The sequence below is a fragment of the Eulemur rufifrons genome, chromosome 3, assembly GCF_041146395.1.
Source record: "Eulemur rufifrons isolate Redbay chromosome 3, OSU_ERuf_1, whole genome shotgun sequence".
Lineage (NCBI taxonomy): Eukaryota > Metazoa > Chordata > Mammalia > Primates > Lemuridae > Eulemur > Eulemur rufifrons.
In genome coordinates, this window is record NC_090985.1 from 26,883,351 (window position 1) to 26,909,224 (window position 25,874).

General features: G+C 50.5%; 1 protein-coding gene across 2 annotated transcripts in view; it reads right to left on the reverse strand.

Annotated features, from left to right (window-relative positions):
• Positions 1 to 20,657, reverse strand: part of DENND3 (DENN domain containing 3) — a 62,129-nt gene extending 41,472 nt beyond the window's left edge. Inside the window, exons 1-7 of one of the 2 annotated variants that reach the window (XM_069466818.1) lie at positions 20,556 to 20,657; positions 13,449 to 13,719; positions 12,359 to 12,474; positions 9,031 to 9,173; positions 6,396 to 6,507; positions 2,372 to 2,491; positions 1,810 to 2,028 (exon numbers count right to left, since the gene is read on the reverse strand). In XM_069466818.1, coding sequence (XP_069322919.1) covers positions 1,810 to 2,028; positions 2,372 to 2,491; positions 6,396 to 6,507; positions 9,031 to 9,173; positions 12,359 to 12,474; positions 13,449 to 13,719; positions 20,556 to 20,657 — 1,083 coding nt within the window. Of the gene's footprint in view, positions 1 to 1,809; positions 2,029 to 2,371; positions 2,492 to 6,395; positions 6,508 to 9,030; positions 9,174 to 12,358; positions 12,475 to 13,448; positions 13,720 to 20,555 lie in introns of those variants that run through there. The other variant, XM_069466819.1, reaches the window with a different exon arrangement.
• Positions 20,658 to 25,874: the final 5,217 nt, after the last annotated feature.

Below are 25,874 nucleotides of genomic sequence, written 5' to 3' on the forward strand. Positions count from 1 at the left end.
ACTTAGAAATTTCCAAAATAAAAAATTAACTGCGAACCTACCCTGTAGGAACTACCAATAAGCACATGAAAAGGTGCCCCACATCATTAGTCATCGGGGAAATGCACATCAAAGCCACATAAGATGGCAGTTCACACCAGCTAGGAGAGCTATGATGAAGAGGACGATGATAACAAGTGTTGCTGAGGGTGTGAGCAGACACCGGAACCCTCCTACGCCGCTGGCGGGCACGGAAGACGGTGCAGCTGCTTTGGAAGCAGCCTGGCAGTTCCTCAAAGGGTTAAACCAAGAGTTACCGTGTGACCCAACAATTCCACTCCACATGTATACCCAAGAGCAGGGAAAACACAGCCACACAAAGCCTGCACATAAATGTTCACAACAGCGTTATTCGGAACAACCGTAAAGTAGAAACAACCCAAGTGTTCGTCAGCTGATGAGCGGATGAACAAAATATGGAATATTTATACAACTAAATCCCAGTTGCAGCAACAATAAAGTGCTGAGAGATGCTGCAGTGCGGAAGAACCTCAAAATCCTCATGCTAAGTGAAAGAAGCCAGATACAAGGACCACACAGCGAGTGGGACATTTACAGGAAACGTCAGGCACAGGCAAGGCCATGGAGACGGGGCACAGACGAGTGGCTGCCAGGGGCGGGGCGGGGGTGGGGGCGGCTGCTGATGTACACGGGGTTTCACTGTGGGGTGATGAAAATGTCCAAAACTAGAGCGTGCATGGCTGTACAACTCCATAAATGTTATCGAAATCCACTGAATTGTACACTTTAATCGGAAAAACTCTATGGCATGTAAATTGTATCTCAATAAAGCTATTTTAAAAAACCAAGCCCACTCTGCCTGCTGGTGTCATCACAGTGTTTGTCACAAATCCACGGCATCGGCTCACCACTAAGCATGTGTCGTGTTGTGTCTGATCAGCGAGACAGTAATGACAGCTGCCATCTATGAAGCACCCAGTGTAGGCCACGAGCTGTGCCAGTGCCTCCCTAGAGCTCACCTGACCACAAGGTGGCACTGGAGGCGGCACGCTCACTGTCCTTTCCACCGGGAAGTTACACGTGGAGTATGTGGACGCTGACCCCAGCAGGCCCCGAACGAGCCACACTCACACTGTGGCAGCCGCTACGTGTGCACAAACCTCTCTAGAAAGAAGGTCCATAGTGTTAATGAACCACAGAAGCTGAATTTATAAAAAATAAAACGAGAAAATATGTAGCGATAACAGCAGAACTCTCAGCCACCAAGCCCTAGCTACGTGCCAGATGCCATACAGGGTACGAGATCCTCCTCAGCTCAGAGCCCAGCCCCGTGAGGACGTGTCCTTGCCCCATTTCACAGACGAGGAAACTGAGGCTTTGCAAAGGTGGGTAACTCGCCCAAGGTCACAAAGCTAGTACGGCGCAGAGGCAGACTCGGCATCGGGTTCCAGCTACTCCCACACCTGCACCCTCCTCACCGAGAATCTGTTTGAGGCCATTTGAACTACACCGCATTTAAGTGGAGTGAGAAGTGACACAAGGCCCTAGTACTTGGAACGCTGTGGCCTTAAACGTCCCAAGGTCTGCAGAGGGACAGTGTGAGAAGAGATGCGACAGGACATGGGGGCGGGGAGCGCGGGGATGGTCCCCGAAGCACAACCGGAGCTCAGTGACAGCAGTGACGATGGTCTCTCGGCAGCACGGGGTGCTCGCCTTCACTGCAGAGCACTTTCAGATGCAACTTCCCATCAGTCCTCTGGATGGACTCACAAGAACTTAATGGTCCAAATCGAAAGTGTTATACCTAACCTTGCTGACTTCTTCAAAGTGATCTAGATGGCAGCCCATGAGGAAGGACGTGGGCGCCATGACGAAGTCCAGCATCTGGTCGGACAGCAGAGGCACGAAGGTGTGCTGCCACTGCAGGGGGTGCAGGTACACCATGAAGCACTCGGCCACCAGCGTCAGCAGGGCCCAGTCCGAGGAGAAGAACACGATCCGCTGTTCCGTTAAAATGCACGTCAGGATCTGGGGGAGAGTCGACAACTCGGGTACATACTTCCGACTCAGCAGTCAACGTACAACGCTCACACACGCGCCACCCGACAAACCCAGACCGAGGGCAGGTTTTCCCTGGTCTCCCGGTTCCCTGTGCCAGACACAAGCCACCTGAGACCCCGCAGAAAGTGCTATTTGCAAATACTGTGCACTGTAGCGAATGTTAGCTCTAAGCAGAAACAAACCAACGTTTTGAGTATACTGGTTCTGTCCGTTGTGGAATGAACTTGCACTTTAACCATCTTTGAGAACCAGCATCTCTGACGGCCGGCAGGCCAGTGGGCAGGGGCGCCGCCGGCGCGGGAGGACGAACCTGCAGCACCTTCTCGGGCCGGAAGCACAGCAGGGGCAGGTGCAGGTCCAGGTCGATGATGGGGCTCTCGGGGTCCGCGCGCGAGGGAAACACGATCTGCAGCGGCTTCATGTTAAAGATCTACAACGACCAATTTCCATAATCAGTTCAGAGAGCTGCTCCCAGCAGAGGCTGGAATGTGCTAAAATTCACTATTTTTGTGCAGAAAGCATCAGAATGAGAAAACATTTTTGAAGATTTGCGCTGCCACGTTATCCGTCACAGAATAACAAAACTAGACGTGTACAGCACTGCCGATAAAAGCTCATACATAACGTACGTATTGAATGTCTTTTTCTAAGTAAGTCAAAATTCCTTGAACTCTTTAATTAATCAGCAAACTATTCAACATCTGGACAAAGATAAACTACAAACTAGATATCTGTCCCAATTAGCACAAATTCTAAATCATGCATGTTCAAGTTATTCTTAGGTATTACATATTAGTCTTAGTTATATATTATGTACTCTCTTAGTACTTTTAATTTAATACAAAGCTCCTTAAAGACATGTAATTTAAAAATTTTAAGAAAGACATGTTTCTAAATGATTTACTTTGAAATGACACTTCCATTCGAATTCTGTACTCACGGACGCCTATCAGGTGCTAAAGGACAACTCTGGCCGTGATGGACTGAGCCAAGAGGAGGAAGACGCGGGTCCCCGAGGGGCTTCCAAGCTTGCCAAGGAGACAGGCTGTGAACAGCAAGTCCCCACCGCCCAGGATGCCCACACACAGGAGCCCCCCGGGGGATGCTGGGCGCCTTCTCCTGTCCCCCGAGCTGTCCACCGAGCAGAATGGAATGATCTGAGTGTAAGCAAAGCCCTGGGGGGACAGAAAGGAGAGAAGCCACAGAAGCTGCCAGTGGAGAGGCTTCACCAAGGAGGGGCAGAGAAGGGTGAGAAATCGAGAAGCAGGGCATTGGGTCAAGAAGGAAGGTCACAAAAGAGAATGTGCACTGTCCCTACTTTCCTGTAGGGACCTCGGTCACTGTGCTAAGGATATATTCACACGAGAAGTAGGAAACAGGAGCAGACTGTAATTTCTTGGTGTTGAGGACACCAGAGCAAGGTGCGAGCGCACCCCGTGATGCATGGCATCCTGGCCGGGGCAGCTTCCTGCACATGTACATGTGCTGCATTGCGCACACCCAGCGAAGCCCAGGATTTGGAAAGCAAGTAAAATGACACCCACTAGTGGGCAGAGGAAAGGCAGGGGGAACCAGGGATGGGGCATTCCCAGTGTCTCCACTGTCCTCCAGCTGGTGGTCCAGGCACCATCAGAGAGAAGCAGGTGGACCTGGGGCAACGGGGACAAGGCTCGTCCCTGGCCTCTCACCTCCCTGTGCTGTGGGGCCTCCTGCCTCCTTCCCAGCAACACAGATCAGAGACGATCCATCCAGAAGCAACAGGAAACCTCAGCACAGCACACACATGCACAAGCCTGACCCAAACTAAGTCACCCATTCAAACAAATGCATGCGGTCCAAGACGCAGATCACCAAACACTAACACTAAAACATGATTCACTCCTTCATTCGCTCCTGGGCTGGGCCAGGCAGTAAGCCCAGGATATGCAGCGTCAGACGTGACCTCTGTCCTCACACAGCTCACAGGCCAATGGAGAGCACAGACATTAAACAAAAACACATGCACAGAAGCCCTGGGTACAGATTGTGCTGTGGCCTGCAGGACAAGAACCGGTACTGAAAGAGAGACGGGGTTGTGGGGATAGACTGCTCAGAAAGGCCCTTCTGAAGACCTGACAATTGGGTGTAGCCTAAGAGTCGAGCAGGAGCTGGCCACAGGCAATGGGAGGAATTGCGTTTCCAGGAGCAGCATGTGCAAGGGCCCTGTGGCAGCACCTTCAGGGAACTGACGGGGGTTCAGTGAGGCTAGAGTCCAGTGAGCAAGTGGCAAAGGGCATGAAACAGAGCTGGACGGTGAGACAGGGTCCCAGCCTGCAGGGCTGAATGAAGGTACACATCGAGAAACTACCATGGGGTTTTAGGCAGAGAAGTGGAGCCCAATTTACACGCGTTAATGATCTCTGCTGCCACTGTGCAAGGACAAACTGAAGGGTTGAGAATGAACTGAAGTGGACAGGCCAGTGGTCCCCACATCACGCAGGTGGGAGAAGCTGCTGGCCCATGATGGGTAGTGGCAGGGAAATGGCAAACCGGAAATGAACGTTGAAGTTAGGCCAGTCAGGCTGGGGGGACGGGTGCAACTCGAGGGGCCAACTGCCGCCCTCAGTCAACTTCCTCACTGGGGCCCAGTTGCTGTCAGCCCGAGTCTGAAATCCAGAAAGCTGCCGGAAGTACCGTGTATGCATTACTTGGGTTCGAAGGTCGAGGGGAGTAAATTCCAGCTGACCCTGACACTGTCCTGAAGTCAAAGACTTACTTATCTTAGCTACTCTCACAGGTCCTCAGTAAATACTTGCTGAGTTTACAGCACAAGAATGTAAACTTTGATGATTTCACTGCACATACTGGCGACAGGAAAACACCAATTGTCCACGTAATAAAGATGATTGCCTCGCAGAAAACAAGTAGCCAATAAATATTCCCTGCCAAGCTTCCCGGGAGTGGAACTGAGATAGACAGGCGGCGCTCTGTGTCTGGACCGGAAGGCACTGGCAGGATTCTCCACCCAGCAGACTGCTGGGTTTGGAGTATTAAAAATACACATTTCAAGTTCATGATCATGTGTCTCCTGATAAGTCAAACTTGTTTTTCAATTGTCAGTAATTAAAAAAAAAAAAAAAAAAACAGGCTGGACATGGTGGCTCATGCCTGTAATCCCAGCACTTTGAGAGGCTGAGGCAAGAGGATCGCTTGAGGCCAGGAGTTTGAGACCAGCCTGGGCAACATAGCAGAACTCAGTCTCTACAAAAAATAGAAAAATCAGCCAGGCGAGGTGGTACACTCCTGTAGTCCAAGCCACTCAAGAGGCTGAGGCAGGAAGATCACTCCTGCCTGAAGCCAGGAGTCTGAGACTGGCCTGAGCAAGAGCAAGACCTCAACTCTACAAAAAATAGCAAAAAAAAATTCGTTGGGCACGGTGGCACATGCCTATAGTCACAGCTACTCAGGAGGCTGAGGCAGGAGGATTGCCTGAGCCCAGGAGTTTGAGGTTGTAGTAAGCTGTGATGATGCCACTGCACTCTAGTCCAGGCAACAAAGCAAGAATGTGTCTCAAAAGAAAAAAAATGTAGAGGATCAAGACTTACACATATAACCTTCTAGAGGGACTAAGCCAGTGAAACTGACTTGACATTGACAAAACTCAACCTGTTTGACAAGTGCATTAAAAAAGCAGCAGAATCCTATGTATGGTTAAGTTAGCTTGGCAAATGCTGAGTCAAACAGGTTTCTTCACATAGCTGAGCAATCTGACACGTCACTGAACAAAAGGGGAAGGCCAGTCTGCCGCCCTCCGACTTCGTGTAACCCTGAAACCCTGGGTCATGACATAGCCAATGACATCTCTCAGAACAGAACTCAGTTTGGGAAATGCTTGTCTTATTAATTAAATAATACAGTGCCATGTCTCAGAATAACATTTTCATTAATCACACTATATAGGAGAAAACACTTACAAATGAAATACGATATCCGATATTCAAGACAAAAAAACAAAAGGGAAATTTGTAATTTAAATAAAGTTTTAGACTGAAGGATTGGGAATCCTATGTATTTTCTGCATAGCAAGACATGAACATGCTAACTATTAATACTAAAGCGGCCCACAACATATTACTGGCTCTGTCTATCACAAGCCACTCAGCAAAACTCAAGCCTAAATATTTAACTTTTCACCTTTAGAAATAATGCACAAAATGCTTCTTTCTGGAAGGACCCTGCGGAGCAGAATTTAAACATGGCTAGAGATTCAGGAATAGTTTAAAAAATGTACACCATCTTCAACATATTACTTGTACCATTTGCAAAGAAAAGACATAATTCCAGATTTAATTTACCAAATGGAGCGGTCCAGGTGGCAGACTGGGTATTAAAGATAGTTTTGCAGCAAAATCTTTTATAGGATTGTCAACTTCAAAATCTTTACAGAGCTTCAGATGAGTCAATAAACTGAAAATAAACAACAAAAATCAAATCAAAATAAAAATGAGAATCCAGTTGTCACCCTTAGCCTTTCTTCTTCTCCCTAAGTGTCTGCATCACTAATTCTGGGACTTTTCAACAAAAACGGAGCAATCTAGGTGTCAGGCCACAGCCCTGGAAGGGGCAGGGCTGCTCATGTTCTGTTTCTTGGTCTGAGTGATGGTTATATGGGTGTGTTCCATTTGCCAAAAATCACTGGGATTTGTGCATTTTTCTATATGTGTGCTATCCTTAAGGAGTAAATAAACACCTAGAAAGAAAGTGCTTGAGAAAGTTTGCTTCCAAAATGCATTCTGACTTTTTAAGTACTAGATGTGATTTAAAAATATAGTAGCTCAGTGGTTGCCTAGGGGCAGAGGTACCAGTAATTGACGCTCAAGGGCTGTGGGGAACTTCAGGGGTGAGAATGTTCTCTTTCTTAATTGCAGCAGAGGTCACACGGCTGTGTGCATTTGTCAAAACTCAACCAACTATATACTTACAATGGGTGAGTTTTATCGTATTCTATCACACCTTAATAAAGTTAATTTTTAGAACTATGCACGCAAAAGTTTAGTTTTTTTTTTTTTTTTTTTTTTGAGACAGAGTCTCACTCTGTCACCCTGGCTAGAGTGCCGTGGCGTCAGCCTAGCTCACAGCAACCTCAAACTCCTGGGCTCAAGCGATCCTTCTGCTTCAGCCTCCCAAGTAGCTGGGACTACAGGCATGCGCCACCATGCCCGGCTAATTTTTTCTATATATTTTTAGTTGGCCAGATAATTTCTTTCTATTTTTAGTAGAGACAGGGTCTCACTCTTGCTCAGGCTGGTCTCGAACTCCTGAGCTCAAACAATCCACCCGACTCGACCTCCCAAGCGCTAGGATTACAGGCGTGAGCCACCTCGCCCGGCAAAAGTTTAGGTTAAAGGATACACATACATAAAACAAATAGACTCTAAGGATGCTACTTCCCGCACATCATAAGAACAGTCTCTCGTCTAACAGACAAACTCACAAGTTGCAGGCCCTGGGCTGTCCCTGCAGCAAGTGACAGCAGAGGCCACACAAACGCAGCTCAGCCCTCAGGAGGAGAGTGTGACCAGTGGGGAGGATGAGCTCAGCTGGGGAACCACTGGGGGGGGGACTCCAGGAGGAGTCTCCACAGATGGCTGTGGTGCTGAGAGAGTGCCTGACGGGGTCCCACCTGGTCCGGCAGCCATAGAACCCGCTGGGCATGGTGGTGGTGCCTGTAGTCCCAGCCACTCAGGAGACTGCGGCAGGAGGATCACTTGTGCCCAGCAGTTCAACTGCAGTGAGCTGTGATCACACCACCACACTCCAGCCTGGGCGACAGAGTGAGACCCTGTCTCCAAAAGGAATGAATGAATGAATAAATAAAAAATAAATGAATGAGGTGGGGAATCTGAATTACCACTGTTGTCGACTGGAGCAGGAAGAGTCCTGCTCACCCAGCACACTGAGTGGCTTGTCCCTGTGAGCAACGCTTGGGCTCTAAAATAATCGTCCTTCCCAAGAAACTCAAAACAGAGCTGTCAATGCGGTGATTTGCCACAGGCTGTTCCTCGGTATGACGACACAAAGGGGAATGTCTGTCAACTGCCTTTTTCTCAGCCTTTAAACACACGAGTAAGATTCTAAGACTGTAACTCTGAGACGTGTACATGAGCGCCCACTGGGACTGACCCACGTCCGTACGCGGGGGCTGCAGGCCCCAACGTCACCAGAGCGTCCTCTGATGGGAACGCGGCGGGTTCTACTCAATGCCTTTTGATTTTTCAAAGATTCTTCATGTTCTCATACTTTCTATTCAGTATCAGCAGTGAGACCGTTACAGATTCTCCCCCAAAAGGGTCATTTTTTAAATGCCAGTAAAACTCATCAGAACAAACAGCAGCCTCCAGATTTTCTCAGACGGCTAGGGCAAGTTTTTCCTGATATGTGTCTCTTTTTACAAAACCAAACCGAGGCCGGGCGCGGTGGCTCACGCCTGTAATCCTAGCACTCTGGGAGGCCGAGGTGGGTGGATCGTTTGAGCTCAGGAGTTCGAGACCAGCCTGAGCAAGATCGAGACCCCATCTCTACTAAAAATAGAAAGAAATTATATGGACAGCTAAAAATATATAGAGAAAAAATTAGCCGGGCATGGTGGTGCATGCCTGTAGTCCCAGCTACTCGGGAGGCTGAGACAGGAGGATCACTTGAGCTCAGGAGTTTGAGGTTGCTGTGAGCTAGGCTGACGCCATGGAACTCTAGCCTGGGCAACAAAGTGAGACTCTGTCTCAAAAAAAAAAAAAAAAAAAAACCAAACCGAACTCGAATCCCCCATGCTGATCTTACTTCCAACAGTGTGGCTTCATCCTCCTTTTTCAGCCACGCCGTTGCCACTGTTACCTTTCAAGACAGCGTCTGCAGCCAAACCCCGCTGCTGCCCACAGATCCTGGCCGTAAGTGACGGCCTAAGAGCCCAGAGGACCCCACCCCGAGGCTCACCAGGACAGGCAGTCCTTGAGCGAGTTGTAATAGGGGACTCTGGAGACCACGCACACCGCAAAGGGCACGAAGCAGCCGGCAGCGCTCACGGTCGGCCAGGACGGCTCCCAGTGTGCCTTTCCGTTGTAGAAACAGTACTCGTCCTAGATGAAAAGCAACATGACATTGTTACCTCCCTGCCCTGGCAATCCCAGTATGTTTCCAATCGTGCCAGCATGTCAGCACAGGACATAAGTCTGGGGCGTCCCACCCCTCCAATTGCCTGGCCACACCCCCCTCTGGTTCTGCCACCGAGTCCAGGCCAGCACCAGCCTGCCAATCAACGTCCCCCGGCTCCCACCTGGTGTCTGCACCTTGCGAGGGGCTGAGGTTACAGAGAGGATGAGACACATGCCTGCCCGAGAGAAGCTTACAGCCTTGGGATAAGGAGGAAAGCACCATGAGAACACAGACGGACCCAAGACGGATGACAGGACTCTGCTTAAAAGGGGGAAAAGATGCAGCAGCCACACAGGGGAAGCAGACTCTGCATGTGCCTGGGGGCCCGTGGGCATCACAGACCAGAGGACCAAGCAGGAGGGGCCCCGGCCTGTGAGGGGGCAGCGGTCTGTGAGCCAGACACACAGCAGCAGGGTTATAGAAGGCACAGCTTGCTGCAGGATTTACAAATGGCACAATATTTGGAGCTCACAAACTGGGGCCTGTGGGAGGGCTGTTTGTTTGGAGTTCTTTGTAGGGATAGAGGGGTGTGAGGATAGCTTTTTGAATTGGAAGTACTTACAAGATATCCAGGTAAAGGGAGAAGCCCGGGGACAGTCAGCTACATCGTTTGTTTATCCAGCATCTTTTTTTTTTTTGAGAGAGAGTCTTGCTCTGTCACCCTGGGTCAGAGTGCAGTGGCGTCATCATAGCTCACTGCAACCTCACATTCCTGGGCTCAAGCAATCCTCCTGCCTTGGCCTCCCGAGTAGCTGGGACTATAGACACGTGCCACTATGCCTGGCTAATTTTTCTACTTTTTGTACAGATGAGGTCTTGCTCTTACTCAAGCTGGTCTCAAACTCCTGACCTCAAGCAATCTTCCCACCTTGGCCTTCCAGAGTGCTAGGATTACAGGAGTGAGCCACGATGCCTGGCCCATCCAGCAATGTTTAATGAAAGTCACTGTTCTAGAGTCAGTCTGCTCAAGTTCAAACCCTGATTGCTGTGTGACCTTGGACAAATCACTTAACCTCTCTGGGCCACTGTTTCCTCATCTGTGAATTGGGGATGATATTAATGGTTCCCAACCTCATTCGTTGTGGTGAGGACTAAATGAATGACTGCACACAAAGCGCTTAGGGTCCCTCCTGGTGCTGAGCTGCTCATACAGTGGCTGCTGGTGTTGTTCGGCAGTCTAGAAGGTGCTGGAGCTACCCACACAGATGTAGTTCCTACCCTCAAAGCACAGGGCGCAGGGGAAAGACAGAGCAGAGTGCGGTAGAGGGCCCGTGTTAGAACGACAGGTATGGGCCGGGCGCGGTGGCTCACGCCTGTAATCCTAGCACTCTGGGAGGCCGAGGCGGGTGGATCGCTCAAGGTCAGGAGTTCGAGACCAGCCTGAGCAAGAGCGAGACCCCATCTCTACTAAAAATAGAAAGAAATTATATGGACAACTAAAATATATATAGAAAAAATTAGCTGGGCATGGTGGCGCGTGCCTGTAGTCCCAGCTACTGGGGAGGCTGAGGCAGTAGGATCGCTTGAGCCCAGGAGTTTGAGGTTGCTGTGAGCTAGGCTGACGCCATGGCACTCACTCTAGCCCGGGCAACAAAGTGAGACTCTGTCTCAAAAAAAAAAAAAAAAAGAACGACAGGTACGGCAGTCATCTGGATATGCGGTGAAGAAGGGGAAGTGAGCAACGTGGGGTTCGGGGAACACCCTGAAACTACACAGTCACTGGGAGGACAGGAAGGGGCCACGCATGTCCTGACAGGCAGGCGTAGTGGGAACAGTGACATCTGGTATATGTAATGCAAACCAGTGGGGCTGTTACTTTTTTTAAACATGTATGTAATGATAATAAAAGTAATTTGTGAATTTCTCCTTATAATTGTTATTTCATGAACAAACTCCCAAAGTGCTTTTCTGAATGATCCAACATTTGTGGATCCTTCCTCGTCTGGAGCACTGGCTGGGCGGGAGGCAGGGTCTCCACCTGCCTTGCCCCTCCCCCCATAACATATCCCAGGAAGGCAGGCCGGGCAACGGCGGCCCTACACCTCTCGCTCAGCCACGTCACAGAGGCGGACGGGAACCCTCGGCACGCGCACTTGAGATCTGACTCCCGGTCCCTGTCTCGGCACACTGTGGAAGATGATCTAGTCCAGAAATGGGAGATCGTGCACTCAGAGTGTTAAGCAAGTTTCACTTTTGCATATTCATTAAGGACATGTGGGCCCGTCTGTGCTACCCTGCCAGCATATAGGGGCAGAATCCATCTAATTACATCTTATGCCTCCCAACACCTAGATAAAGTAACACACCTGAGCCCACTTGTACCAGAACAGAAGAAATCGCCCCAGTCTCTAGAGTATCTGGGGCAGCCACTGGTCCCTGCTGCATAGAACTCACAGACTTCCTCTGACGAAGCGCCAGGACACCTAAACTAAGGCTCATGGTCCACTTTTGCTCCTGGAAACCTCTGGAAGTACAAGGCTGATCACGCTGCACTTTCAGACACATCATTTCCTCTACAAGCTCCTCAAAGGCCAGCTGACTCAGGCACAGCAGCCTTGCCCGCACAACGCTCCCAAAAATGTGTGATGAACAAAACATGCTCGCAAAGCCTAAACCCAAGTACCTTGCACAAAAGACAAAAGGTGGAAACAACCCACATGTCCATCAACAGATAAGTGGATAAATAAGACGTGGTCAATCCACACGTGGAATATTATCCAGCCATAAAAAGGAAGGAAGCACTGACACACGCCACAGTGTGGCTGAGGCACAAACATCATGCCAACTGACGGAAGCCAGACACAAAAGGTCACACATTGCATGTCGTCACTTACAGGAAATAGCCAGGACAAACGCACTACAGAGACAGAAAGCAGATCAGTGGCTGCCAGGGCCGGGGAGGGGCAGCGGGGAGCGAAGGCTTAATGGGTATGGGGTTTAGGGGGATGATGAAATGTTTTGGAACCAGCTACTGGTGGTGGTTGTACAACACAGTGAATGTGCTTAATGTCACTGAATTGTACACTTTAAAATGGTGAATGTTATGTGTATTTTACCACAGTAAAAGACAAATCTAAACCCGATTTCAGAAGTAGTAGGAACCACCTACGTGCAGGGGTCGGTAGAACTGGGCAACCACGCCATAAGTTCTGTTGCCACAGATGTCGGTCAGCACCAGGAAGTGGACCTGATCCTCCTTCGGTTCCGAGGCCACGCACACGCCCCCTGCAGGCACAACAAAAAGAAAGGCGACACTGGCCACGAGGCACCCACTCTAAGGTCTGCGCTATCCAGGAACCAATTATTTCACACCCATCTCCCATTATCACCGGCAGCACCTTGACTTCAAGATGTGTTCATTCTTCTGATCATGCTTCTGGCCAGTTCTACCTCCCTCAGGCCCTCCCCAGGGTGGCAATTTCTTTACAGTCCCTCTGTGCGCTAAGGAATTTAGCAAATGAACCTGTGGACAACACAGACAGGCAGAGCCGTAGATGAACCTTCAGGGCGCGCCTGGTGGCCAGTTGTGATGCTCCCTGAGCATAGCCGCTCCCCCCACCCCCAGCCACTAAGCCCAGATTATAATCCCTGCGGCCAGGAAATGGCATCACGTTCTGGACGGGAACTGCCAGGCAGGGACATAGGCCAGGTCCTCAGTCAGGACTACATTATCTGTTTTAACATCTCTTCAGACCAGTGAAAACACGCAGCCTGGAAATGCAAGCTCACCTGTTAACTGCAACTGGCTGAGCTTGGGGACCCAACGCAAGCCTGTGCTTCCCACCCAGTGAAACAGAAAACAGGGAGAGGGAAGCCTGGAGGCTCAGGCACACCCCGGGGCAGGACTCACTGGATGTATTTTTAACCCAGCCACTTGAAGACATCATTCTAACTCACAGCGGAGGGGCCTTTGAAAGAACCATGAACAACGGTGTGGAGCTGCCTGCCAGTCCACACTGCCTTTCTTCCAGGACTTAGTTTTTCAAAAAACAGGAATTACAGTAAATGACTGAAGCTTGCTTTAGCTTTAAAATTCCCAGGCTTAAGAAAACTAAATCCCCCGATCCAACACTAGAGGCAGTGAGGGGTCCTGGCTCGGCTGCCCTTCCACTTTACTTTGCATGTGGATTTCTGTAAACGGACCAACCCGGTGGCCAGCAGCACCAGGCCACCACGTTCTGCCCGCCACGTGGACGTACCTGGGAAGCACAGCTGGGGCAGGGCAAGGAGGTCCACACCGTCCGGGATGCTGATGTCCTCAGAGTCCGGCACTCTGGGGTCCCCAGAGAGACCCTTCCCGGGTTCCGGTTTGGGCTTCTCTCTCTTCCTCCTGAAGGAGCGCTTCCTGGCTTTGCCCAGAGTAGTGCAGCTCGCACCGGCCACCTGACTGTCCTCTGTGCTGACAAAAGGAGGCACAAAAACAGACAGAACCTCTGGATCGAGAGAAGAAAGATCGCTGACTCCCTTTTTCTGAGTAACATAAAAAGACAAAAATAAAAGTTACTGCAATAGTGTCAGCTCTTGTTCCATGGTGTCCTTTCTATCTAAGTTCCGCTATTCGATTTCTGTTTTGCCTCCACACCCCCAAAAACGAGCAGTTTTGAATTGTCGTTTAAAGGTGTAGATGTGAGCGGTTTTCCCACCCTGAGCCGTAAGGACAATGTGTTTTTCTAGGAACTTCCCAGGCCCTGCGGTCAGGCAAGTCACGTGACCTCTCAAAGCTGGTTTTTCAGCTATAAACTTGGAGAGCAGCACCTGGCCTCCTCCACATGAGGCACCCCAGTCCAGAGCCGGCACTGTGATGCACAGACCTGAGTTCAAGTCCTGGCTCTGTCCCAACCACTGGAAGCTTCCCAGTCCCTCCAAGCTTCCCTTGCAAGAGTAGGTGCAGGGAATTAGGGAGACAGCTGGGTCAAGTGCTCAGCCAGGGCAGTTGCCAGGAAGCCCCATGACACCACTGGGCCCTCTCCAGGGTGGTCGGGGGGCAGACGCAGCGAGGGGCCCTGTACATCGTAAGACCCTGACACACACGTTTACCAACACTATGCCCTCGATGCCAGCTGGGCCAGCATTCGCAGTGTGAATGGGCACCGGTGGACACAGAGGGGAGACTCTTCCAAACTTGAACTGGTGCAAGATTTTTTTTTACCTTTTATCTTTCCATTACTTCCTCAAATAATATAATGAACATGAGCTGTACCATCTCTCTCTCTTCCATCTAACTACAATGCTTAATACAGTTCTTGCCACAGTCAGGACTAAACAAATATGCTGCCAGGTTGGCATCAGAGCCAGCAGGGAGTGGCCCGGGACTAAGGCAGCAGCTAAAACGGCAAAGTCTGACGCTGGGTCTCTGGGTGCACAGACATGGAAAGACAGGAGGTGGCAGTGGGTGGGGGTGGCAGTCAGGGCTTCCAGGGACCTCAGGAAGTGCATCAGGTAGGACAGCACTGTCACCAGGAGAAGGGGGGCCTTGGCCGACAGAAAAGGAAGAGCCAATACTCAGTAAGAGTCGGCGGTGCCCAAAGCGAAAGCGCTCGCATTTGCACCATGACAGCATTGTCAGTCATTAAATGCACTCTCAACTCTATACATGCAATGATTTGTATGCTATACCATTCACAGTCGGGCAGTAATTTCTCTATATTTGGGGGGGGGGGAGATAATACCAGTAGGAACCAGGATCAAACATGGGAAATCTATGTCATTACACAATTTAAAAAGCTTTCGTGTGCCACGTAGAAAAGGAGTCCATTTCTTCAGTTATATGAAAATTTTTCTAAAACTCTCCTATCAGAATCCGACAGTTCTGACCTAATAACTCTGAAAATACGTTCGTCTGTTTCCTCTTCACATAAAAAGTCACATCCATACAGACTGAGGGGTGCGACACCACACTGTGAAATAACCTCGGGACAAAGTGGTAACAGGTGCAAATGACAACATGCAGGACAGGTGATCAGCCCCTCCTGAAACCTAATGCCCTGTCCTCCGGGCTCTCCCTCTGTCCGGCTGCCCCACGCACCCCGCAGGCCTTCTCCTCAGTCCTGCGTACAGGCTGCGACCCCAGGCCGGAGCCCTCAGTCCCATCTTCCCAAGAAAGCTTGGCATCACCTGGTTCCGTCCACAGCTCTGAGCAGACAGCCCCCAGAGCCCGACTGCCAGCTCAGACCTCTGTGCAGCCCCAGACTCCCCCCAGCTGCCCAGCAGCGCACCCACTGCAGCTCCCTTACAGTTTCAAAAATTAAACTCCTGCTAGTTTCCAAAAAACCTGATCTCCCACCTGCATCCTCCTCTGCGATGACAATGGTGCAGCTTGGGTCTCTGGAGCTGGGACTCTAGCCCCGTAGGCCCCCGCCTCCCTCACTCCACACCTCAGGGCCCCGGCCTTAGAGAGGCCTCTAAAATCAGTTTGCTGCTGTCCCGTCTCCACATCATGTTTGCAAACCGAGCACCCTCACGACTCATGGCTCAGCAGAGGTATAGATTAACCAGGAGCAAAGCCTTAGAGGCTTCTGCTGGGCCAAGAAGGAAGAGCCTCCTCCCACCCAGCCCAGGGTTCCCCACCGACATGTGCACTCTCCCAAAGACGGGTGTCCCCAGTGTGACAGCAGACCAGGTGCTTCCTGGGCCCACTTCAGCCCACGGGGTCCCACAGACCCCTCCAGGTCCCTCCACCACACCAAAAACTCCACGTTTGTTTCTCCACATCATCATTGCCATATCTTCCCATGTGTGTTTCATCCATGTGCATGCATCACAGGACAGTGTGTCCTGAGGAGCAGGCCAGCTCGATCCCTAAGCCAGGGTGCCCCCAAAGCCAGGCACGACTAACCCCCCACCCTGGGTTCTCAGGACACGCAGCACTTTTGTAATGACCCTGCTCTTCACTGGGCCGCGGACATGCCCACCGCTGCCCCACTCCACCGGCTCACCTGCAGACCCTCTGCCCTCAACCCACTGATGAGGGCTGTTTCCACCCCGAGGCCAGGACCACAGGCTCTCCCAGACCCCCTTGGCACATCACCTCCTAGTGGGGCTCCTTCCAGGGCCCACCTCCCTGCTCCTCACCCATCACCTGCTGGAGCATCTCCGCCCTGCCCAGTGGTGCTACAGCACCTTCCAGGCTGTAGGGGTGGGGTGAGGGTGAGATTGTATTCTATTCCTCTCGGTAACCACATTTAGCAGAAGAGATGACACTATTTTTGGGGGGGGGAAGGGATCAGGGTCTCACTCTGTTGCCCAGGTAGGATCATAGCTCACTGCAACCCCAAACTCCTGGCCTCAAGTGATCCTCCTGCCTCAGCCTCCCCAGTAGCTGGGACTACAGATGTGTACCACCATGCCCAGCTGAGAAGATGTCTCTTAGGTGATGCTGTTTCTCCATTCACACTCCTGGCACTTGGTGATCTCACAGAAGCATGCTCAGTCTGGAGTGAACACTGGTGATCACACTAGAACCAACACACTAGCTGTCATTCCTCTATTTACCTTTAGTCGCTTAAAGTGATATGCCCCAAACCCAACCTGCTTGGCATTTTCCAGTTCATTATACCTCCATTTTCTCAAAATGGACATCCTTGTTGTCTTTTCTGAATAGATAAGCAATATAGTCTCATTTTTAAAAATAACAACAATATAGAAATGATAAAGAACAGAATATAAACTTATATGTATATAAACTTATAACTTTGCTTCACAAATGCAATCGTCCTAACAGTTCCATTAACTGGTTTAACTACATGGTGTGGCGGACATCCCTGTTCACAGCTGTATAGTATCGCATTGAGTGACAAGTCAGTAATGTATTGACCCAGTCCCCTTCTGAGAGACGTGTGGGTGGCTCTCAAGTCTCCACCATGCTGAACAAAGCAGCAATGATGGGTCTCACAGATACATATTTTCACATGTCCAGTTCTTTCATTGGAATAAATTCCTGAAAATGCAAGTCCTGGATCAAGAGCGTTCTTAGGTTACTTTGCAACACAAGCTGCAGCTGCCCCTCACTGGCAGGCTAAGACGGTCTCTGTTCCCAGACTCCACCGACACCGAGACTCGTCACCTCTCCGTCTGAGCCGGAGCTGACAGTCATTTCCTGCTCTTCTGTCCCAGACATGGACTTATTAAAGCTCTACCCAAAAACCATCATTTTAGTTTTCAAAAAAAAAGTTAATTAAAAAGTAAGAACGACAACACCCTAATTCATTTGAGTCACAGATTTATTTCTAAGTCAGATTATATAATGCCATTAATCTTCACTATAGGACTGGCCATTATTAATGTAATAAAACAGAAATTAATAGATTTCTTAATACTCTGGAACCATGCTGTCCAACACAGTTGCCAGTAGCCACATTACATTTATGGCTATTGAAATTCAAATTAATTAAAAAAAATTTTTTTTTGAGACAAAGTCTCACTCTGTTGCCTGGGCTAGAGTGAGTGCCGTGGCGTTAGCCTAGCTCACAGCAACCTCAAACTCCTGGGCTCAAGCGATCTTCCTGCCTTAGTCTCCCGAGTAGCTGGGACTACAGGCGCTTGCCACCACACCCGGCTACTTTTTTGTTTCTATTTTTAGTTGCCTGGCTAGGTTTTTCTATTTTTAGTAGAGACGGGGTCTCATTCTTGCTCAGGCTGGTCTTAAACTTCTGACCTCAAGCGATCTTCCCGCCTCGGCCTCCCAGAGTGCTAATATTACAGGCATGAGCCACCACACCTGGCCAATTAATTAACATTAAATGAAATTTAAAATCCAGTTCCTCATCCTCAAGAGCCACACTACAAGCACTCAGAGCCATATGTGGCCGGTGGCTACTGTACTGGACAGTGCAGATAAAGAACACTGACTGCCACCACCCAGGTAGTTCTGATGGCCAGTGCTGTTCTAGAAACCAAAAGCCAGGATTCTTTCCACTAAAACCCTGAAAATTGTACCTTCACACACAATAATTACGCTGGTCACTATGGAAGGTTCTCTGAGCACTTTTCACCACTCTAAGGGATTCATGGTGGATCCCCTCACACCCTGTGTCTAGTCTCTATAGCAACCAGTAACAGGGGTCCCTCTATGGCAAAGGGGTACAAGGAAATGTAACCACAGTCACTCACATGGGGACTGGCCCATACTCTTCAATTCTTTGTCACCATTCCCAACAAAACAAACATGACTCCCCGTATCTAAGTAAAACAAAAAGGGCAATGCACTATCTTAACATGAAGTTGGATATTTCTCATACCTCTGGGCTTCTGTGTTCATGTGTAACCAAATAAAAATTCCTGAGCCACAGAGAAATGGTGATTTAAAGAAGTAAAATTAAAAACTAAGGCCAGGCACAGTGTCTCATACCTGGAATCCTAGCACTTTAGGAGGCCAAAGTGGGAGGATTGCTTGAGGCCAGGAGTTTGAGACCAGCCTGGGCAACATAGCAAGACCCCCATCTCTACAAAAAATAAAATAATTAGCCAGGCCTGGTGGCGCACACCTGTACTTCCAGCTACTCAGGAGGCTGAGGCAGGAGAATCGCTTGAGCCTGGGAGTTTGAAGTTGTAGTGAGCTATGATCATGCCACTGCACTCCACCCTGGGCAAATGAGTGAGACCCTGTCTGTAAAATTAATTAATTAATTAATTTGAAAGCCTTCCCTTGAACATACAAAATGGAACTGCTAAAAAAAAAAAAACCCTAAATAAATAAAATTATATGTTTGATAAATTGTAACATTAATGTTGACCTTAAAAGTAGGTTCACTCCAGGAAGTTTAATCCATCACCTAACAACACCCCTTTTTTCCCAGTCCTTCACTATTTTTCTCTCCACCCTTTGCCAAAGCCCTAACAGAATCAGAGTATAGAACAAAGAGGACAAAGTTAAAATGCACAGCAGCAAACCATCCTCCACACTCTCTGTTGACCTGGGCAAATGTTGTGGCTGTTTAGTTCAGGAAAGTACCACCATAAACATTCCAGCTGATTCACCCTGCTCTCCAAAGGCATGTCTCACACTGAGCAACTGACGACATGTTGCAAAGACATCCAACTACTGAGACCAGGTCATTTCCTATTCGAAGAAAAAGGAGGCAATCACATCTGGCAAATTAGAGCCAGGGAGACAAATCAACAGATGAGGGTAGGAGGAGACAGAGGTCAAAAGGGGTTCACTGACATTATGGGGTCCCAGAGAAACTATGGGGACATTAACTGACATTCATTTGGTCCCTCTCAGTAACACCGAAGCTTTCTCTGTGACAACTCTTCAGCTCTGCATGCTTCATTTTCCCTGGGCAGCCCGACATCATTTAAACACACAAACGTCTGTCTCTGCCTTTCAATGTTGTCATCTGGAAAGAAACGAAAGGAATTGCCCAGATGACTAGGCAATGAAGTAGGGAAATCCCAAATGGAATGACACAGTCAGTGTCACGGACACACTGGCCCAGAAGGAAAGAGAGCCACAGGCAGGCACAAAAGCAGGTCAGAGTTCCAGAACTAAGAAAAAGTGAGTGCACAGGAAAGAAACAAGGAGAATGAGGATTTCCAAAACTGCTGCTTTCCCAGAGAAAGGGAAATGAATTTGTCACTTTGGCACCTAGGGTGTAAAATTGGGGAGTGGGGGCTAAGGGATTACTGCAAGCCAGAGAAACAGCCAGGCTTCATTGCAAAATGATTAAATACAGTATATTTGAAGCTGGCTGTTAAACCTAAAATTTTAAATCTCATTATTCTGTGCCTAGTACAGAAACCACTACTCAGGGGACAATAAATCTTTGTGTAATGAGTGAAATCATTTAATCGGCTAATTGGCAAGGATGTGGCCCACCAGACCGTGAAATTCCGGGAGGTTCCGCCGCGTTTGTCTCGCTCACCACCTGTTCGGCACCTGCCCAAGGTGGGGCCTCCTGAAGGAAGAGGAGTCAGGTGGGCAAAAGCCCCGAGAAACGCTCCAGCGGTCGCGAGCGCTTCTGCATCAGCGTAATCACTGGGGACGAACCCAGCTGGCTGGCCCGAGAGAAGCCCCGAGAGGGGAGGGAAGGAAGCCCTGTCCGGCGATGCCGGGGCTGGAGTGGCCGTCCTGGGCCAGGCAGACCGACTGCACCTGCCGCCCTCGCTCCCAGCTCAGCGGCCCGCAGCCGGCAGGCGCGCGGGGTCCCGCCCGGGACGGCTGGGGCGCAGCCGTCAGGAAGCCACCGCCAGCCCCGCGGGACCCCGCGCGCCCACTCGGGATGGGGGCCTCACCCCGCGCTCCGACTGCTGTCCCGCCAACAGCCGCCCGTCCTGCGCCCGCCTCAGTTTCCCCGCCGGGCCCTCACCTGCTCCAGGCTGCGCAGGCTGTCCCGGGAGGCGCCCAGCAGCGCGCACAGTTCCAGCAGCCCCGAGGGCAGCGACAGGTGCTGCGGCGCGGCCTCTGCCATGGCTGCCCCGCCACCCGCTGGGCGTACGGTGCTCGGGCGTCTCGGCCAGCCGGGCCCCTAGCCTGCCGCCGCTCTCCCGGCCCGCGCCCGCCGGACCCGCCGCGCAGCCTCGGGACCTGGCCGGCCGAGAGCGGCGTCCGCGGGGCGGGGCCTGGAGGGGGCGGGACTGGGGATGAGGCCCGGGAGCCGAGGCCCGGATGGGCGGACCCTGAACGCGGCGGGACCACCTGGGGGCGGGGTCTTGTGGAGGGGCGGGGACGCGCCGGGGGCGGGCGCTGATGGGCCCTACCTCGCGGTCGTCATTTCCGAACCGGCCGGCGGCCACCGCGCGTGCGCAGCGTCGGCGAGCGCAGCCCCCTCTTTCGGCCGGGCCTCACCTGCCGGCCCCTCCCTGGAGAACAGAGGAGGGAATGGGCGGGGTCCTCAGGTGCCCGGCGACGTCAGCCAGCCCTCAGGGCTCCAGGGCACAAAGGGTCCCCTGATCAGGCTGCCCCTGGGGCCACCCTGGAGATCGTGGAGGGACAAAAGCCGGGCGCACCTACCGCAACCGCCTCCAGGAAGCCCTCCTGTGCCAGCAAGCCGAGTTGGCCCGGTGTGGACACCCGAAGGACTACTGGGAAAGGGGGTGCACAGATGTATTGCTGGTTAATAACTCTGCCGGGTTAACCTAAGGCAGGCCATGTCCAGCAGAGGTTGAGTAAAATCTAGCAGGAAATCGGGCATTGTGGGTGCTGATAGAATGGAACTTTGGGATTGAGGAGGCTCAGAGACCCGAGGCCTGGCAGGGCCCTTCCCTGGTCAGCTCCGGGCCTATCCTGACCCCCAGTGGATCGTGGGCCTCCTCCAGCCCCAGGCTGGGCCCAGAGAAAGAGGACGGGCAACGCTGGGGAAGGCTGGCTAGGTGCCTGGTCATTGGCCACAGAACCTGGAGGCCAGGTCTCAGTCCTAGCCCTGCCTCCCCGCTGACCGTCCCCTCTCTGGACCCTGTCGTGGGTATCTATAAAATCTAGAGGAAATGACTCCAAAGGGACTTTTTCAATTCTAATAATCTATGATTCTATTTTTTTAAAAAAAGACTGAAATGCTTAAGAATAATGTGAAACATCTGTTATCAGCCTAAAAGGAAAAGGAACAATAACCACAAAAAAAGCAAGTCAAAATCAAAAGTGGAAGCCCTGGGCTGGTTCTGGAGGCCTGAGGAATTCCTTCATCCTTTCCTGACCACAGCCTGGCTCTCAGGTTCATATGTCACTTATGTCTCAGCTGGTTCTCTCAGGCCTGAAGGCTGCCTGGCGTCGGTGGCTTCCATCAGTGAGCTACCAGAAGAGAAGTTATCGTGGGGCCTGAGTCTGGCTCCTGTGTGCTAGCTCTCACAGGCAGGCTCCAACAGCACTAAGCTGTGGCTTCCTGTTTGTTGAAACCCTGCCCAGCGGTGGTCAGAATTCAAAGGAGGTAAACACTTGGCAGCTCTTGCAACAGAGTCCCAGTAAGGCTCAAGCAAGAGCAGGTCTCTGCTGTCCCTTTTCCTCCAAGAGCTGGAATGGTTTACCAAAGGGCTCCAGGTTGTGTGCAGGGCCTGTCGTTCCACTTCTTTAAGTCTCCCTTTCTTCGTCCTTAAAACCAGAGACTCAGGCCCCATGACCTCCAAGGGGCTCCTGGCTCTGTGCTTTTTAATAAATCCCCATCGCTCATGCTGCAGGTACTTCCAGAGTCCTACGGAAAGCTTTGCTCCATCCTTGAGAAGTTGCTAATGGGATTGGCCATAGAAGGTGGAGAAGACTAACAATCAAAATCATAGGCGGAAAAGTCAGGTAGAGGCAGGTGATGCCAATAAGGAGACGCAGAGAAGAGGAGGAGCCAGTGAGCCCAGCTAATAGGAACACCTGCCAAGTAGATGGCACCGCCCTACAATACAGTCAAGGAAAGCAAAGGTCTGATCAGCTAAAACACCTGGGGACACAGTGCCTGCTGCACAATGTGCTAAGTGTATGTGACCCCTCGCTCCCTCCCGGTTCCTGTGAAATGGGTTCGCTGTTCTGTTTAGCTCTCAGGATTACTGTGAAGATTTCTCATTACTGAAATGAGAAAATAGACATGAACATAGTTTGTAGACCGTAAAGTACTGACACAAAAATAGAGGATGAGCACAACATTGTGAATGTACTATATGACACTAACTTGTTCACTTAGTTAATTTTATGGCATGTGAATTTCACCTGCATAAATTGTTTTTTTAAATGGCGTTTATGAGGGCTCTGCAGTATATCAATACTCATTTGGACATTGTAGCAGGCCCTTAGGTGTTAAATAAACTTCTTTTTTAAAAAATAGGGGCTGAGAGGAAAAGCTTCATGTCGTTGGATTGGGCAATGATTTCTTGGCTATGACCCCAAAAGCACAGGCAACTAAAGAAAAAATAGTTAATTGACTTCATCAAAATTAAAAACTTGGTGCATCAAAGAACACTATCTGAAGAATGAAAAGGCCACTCAGAATAAAAGAAAGTATTTCCAAAACATATATCTGATAAGGGATTAGTATTTAGCATATATAAAGAACTCCTATAACTCAACAACAAAAAACAATTTAAAAATGGGCAAAGGACCAGAATAGACATTTCTCCAAAGAAGATATACAAATGGCCAATAAGCTCATGAAACATACTGAACATCATTAGTCATTAGGGAAAAGCAAATCAAAAGCACAATGAGTTGCCACTTCACACGCATTAGGTAGGCTACTGAAAAACACAACAAAAAATAAGAAGTGTAGGCAAGGATGTGAACAATTGAAAACCAGGTACACTATTGCTTGGGAATGTAAAATAGTGCAGCCACTATAGAAAATAGTGTGACAGTTTCTCAAAAAATTAAACAATTAACATGACCCAGCAATCGTACATCTGGGTGTATACTCAAAAGAATTGAAATCAGCGACTGGAACAGATTTTGCAACCCATGCCCATGGCAGCATTATTCACAATAGCCAAAAGGGGGAAGTAACCAAGTGTCCATCAATGGATGAATGGATAAATAGTAATAGATATTCCTTTACCTTCAATAAAAGCGATGGCACCGGAAGCCACTCTATTCCATACTGTTCTCCAGATGGTTTACTGCACGGCTGTCTCAGCTTTATCTGATGCTGCTGCTTCTGAGCCAGTCCCCACAGGCTGCCCAGGACATAGGACACTCTCCTCAGCGTGAACTCCTCCTACTTGTCCTTCCAGGCCTTGCTCAAACAGCACCTTCAGGGCAGCCCTCCCCTCCTCGAAGTTCCCCCACTGAGAAGTGGGGCTCCCCCTCTGAACTCTAGAACCCTCCACACTGAATTATAGTCACTTCATTCTCACTTGCCTGGTGCAAATCCTGATCCAATATTGGCAAAGTATTTGACCTTGTACAAGTTCATCTCTCTGGGCCTCCATTTCTCACCTGTAGAATGGGGATGATGATAATAGCACCAACTTTGCAAGGATGTCTGAGGATCCAGCATCACACAGACCACAGTCAACGGTAAGGACACGATCCACGTCCTCTTCTACTATTATCATTCACAGGAATGGTCGACAAGTGCCTGTCCCCCAGCTTCATGGTGAGTGGGGACCAGGTCAGGTTGACACACATCCCCCTGGAGTGCACAGGACGAAACCTCTACCCACAGCAGACATGTGACCCCTGCTACTGGATGCATTCAGCAGCACGCAGATGCACTTTTACCATGTTACAGCTGGTTTTTAAACATTTGAATTATTTGGTCCTCACAACATTTCTGAAGTTGGGATTAGCTGGTTCTCCGTGCAATCATATATCCCAAGCTTCAACTTTTCCTGGGAAAGTATAATCACATATCTGTAAGAAAAGAAAAACATGAGTCTGAATTAACAGTTTTCTCCAGGAGCAAGGTAATAATGGGAGCAACTCGTCATCGTCTCAGAAATCAGTCGTGATCACTTCTCCAAGGCCCCTCACACTGGCTGTGTGACCTGGGAAGTCGCTTAATCTCCTGAGCCTTGGTTTCCTCACTTCTTTGGGGACATTTTATTGAGCACCTGCCATATGCTTGGTCCCATGATAACAGCTAGGAACACAGCAGAATAAAATAAAAATACAAACACCACCCCCCCAAAGGAGCTCACAGTGCAGAAAACGAGTGTTCAGGGGAGAGAAGGAAGCGAAGACCACTGTGGAAATGGAGAAGCAGGACCCTGACCCTGCAGGAAACTCAAGCAAGAGGAGAAATAGGGAAAAGCAGCTGTGAGAAGTGAAGAGGCCGGACTGGTGTGCGGGAACGTGGACTCGGCTGCAGGAAGAGGCAGGAAAGTGGATGTGAATACTGCGGCTCCAGGCTAGGGGGCACGAATGGGCTGGGGGTGGGTACAGAGGGAGGAGGGCAGAGTGGCAGGACCAATGGGATGGGTGGGACAGGATGGGGGTGGGGAGGGGACCAGGGTGGCCCCATAACACCCCCAGTGTTGACCAGACTGTCCTCTAGTGGCTTGTTGGCCTGTCCTCCCACGGTCGGGAAGCCCCCTGAGGGCCCTCATTCATGTAAGGAGCACCCAGGAGCACGGGGGGGGGGGGGGGCGGGCAGGGGGGGCAGGGCAGGCAGGGTGCAGAGGAGCCACTCAGGGGCTCGGTTTGGGACAGGTCAACCTTGGCAGGACTGTGCTATCTACTTGGGGACACCCTACGGGCTGCCCGTGTGCGTCTGTGAGTGTGCATGGGCATGCGTGTGTGTGTGTGTAGGTCTGAGCCTCTCTCTTCCCTCTCCTAGGGTGGGGAAGGGGGGAGGATTGTGAAGAGGGCCAGGACACAGTTGTAATAGGGACGGTGCTGCAGCTCAGGGAGTGGCCATCAGGACAAGCCCGTCACCATCCGAAGACAGAGTGAGGATTCGACGGTGTCCGGCAAAGGGCACAGGAGGGGCTGCCTTGTCAAATGCCCCTGACCTGCTTGGGCAGCCCCCTCTGCCCTAACTAGCTAGAACCACATTTGTTAAAAGTTGTTATCACTTTAAAAAATTAATAAATAAGAGGAAGACACTGACTGGCCGGGTTCATGTGAGGCTCGTGTGGAAAGTCTCAACAAAACCCTGTGGCCGGGCCCACCCCCACCTGCTGAGAGCCGTGTGCTGGGCAGGTGGGCAGGTGGCCTGGGCAGGTGGGCAGGTGGCCCGGGCAGCTGCAGCTCCCACGGCACCCCCAGGTGGTCCGAG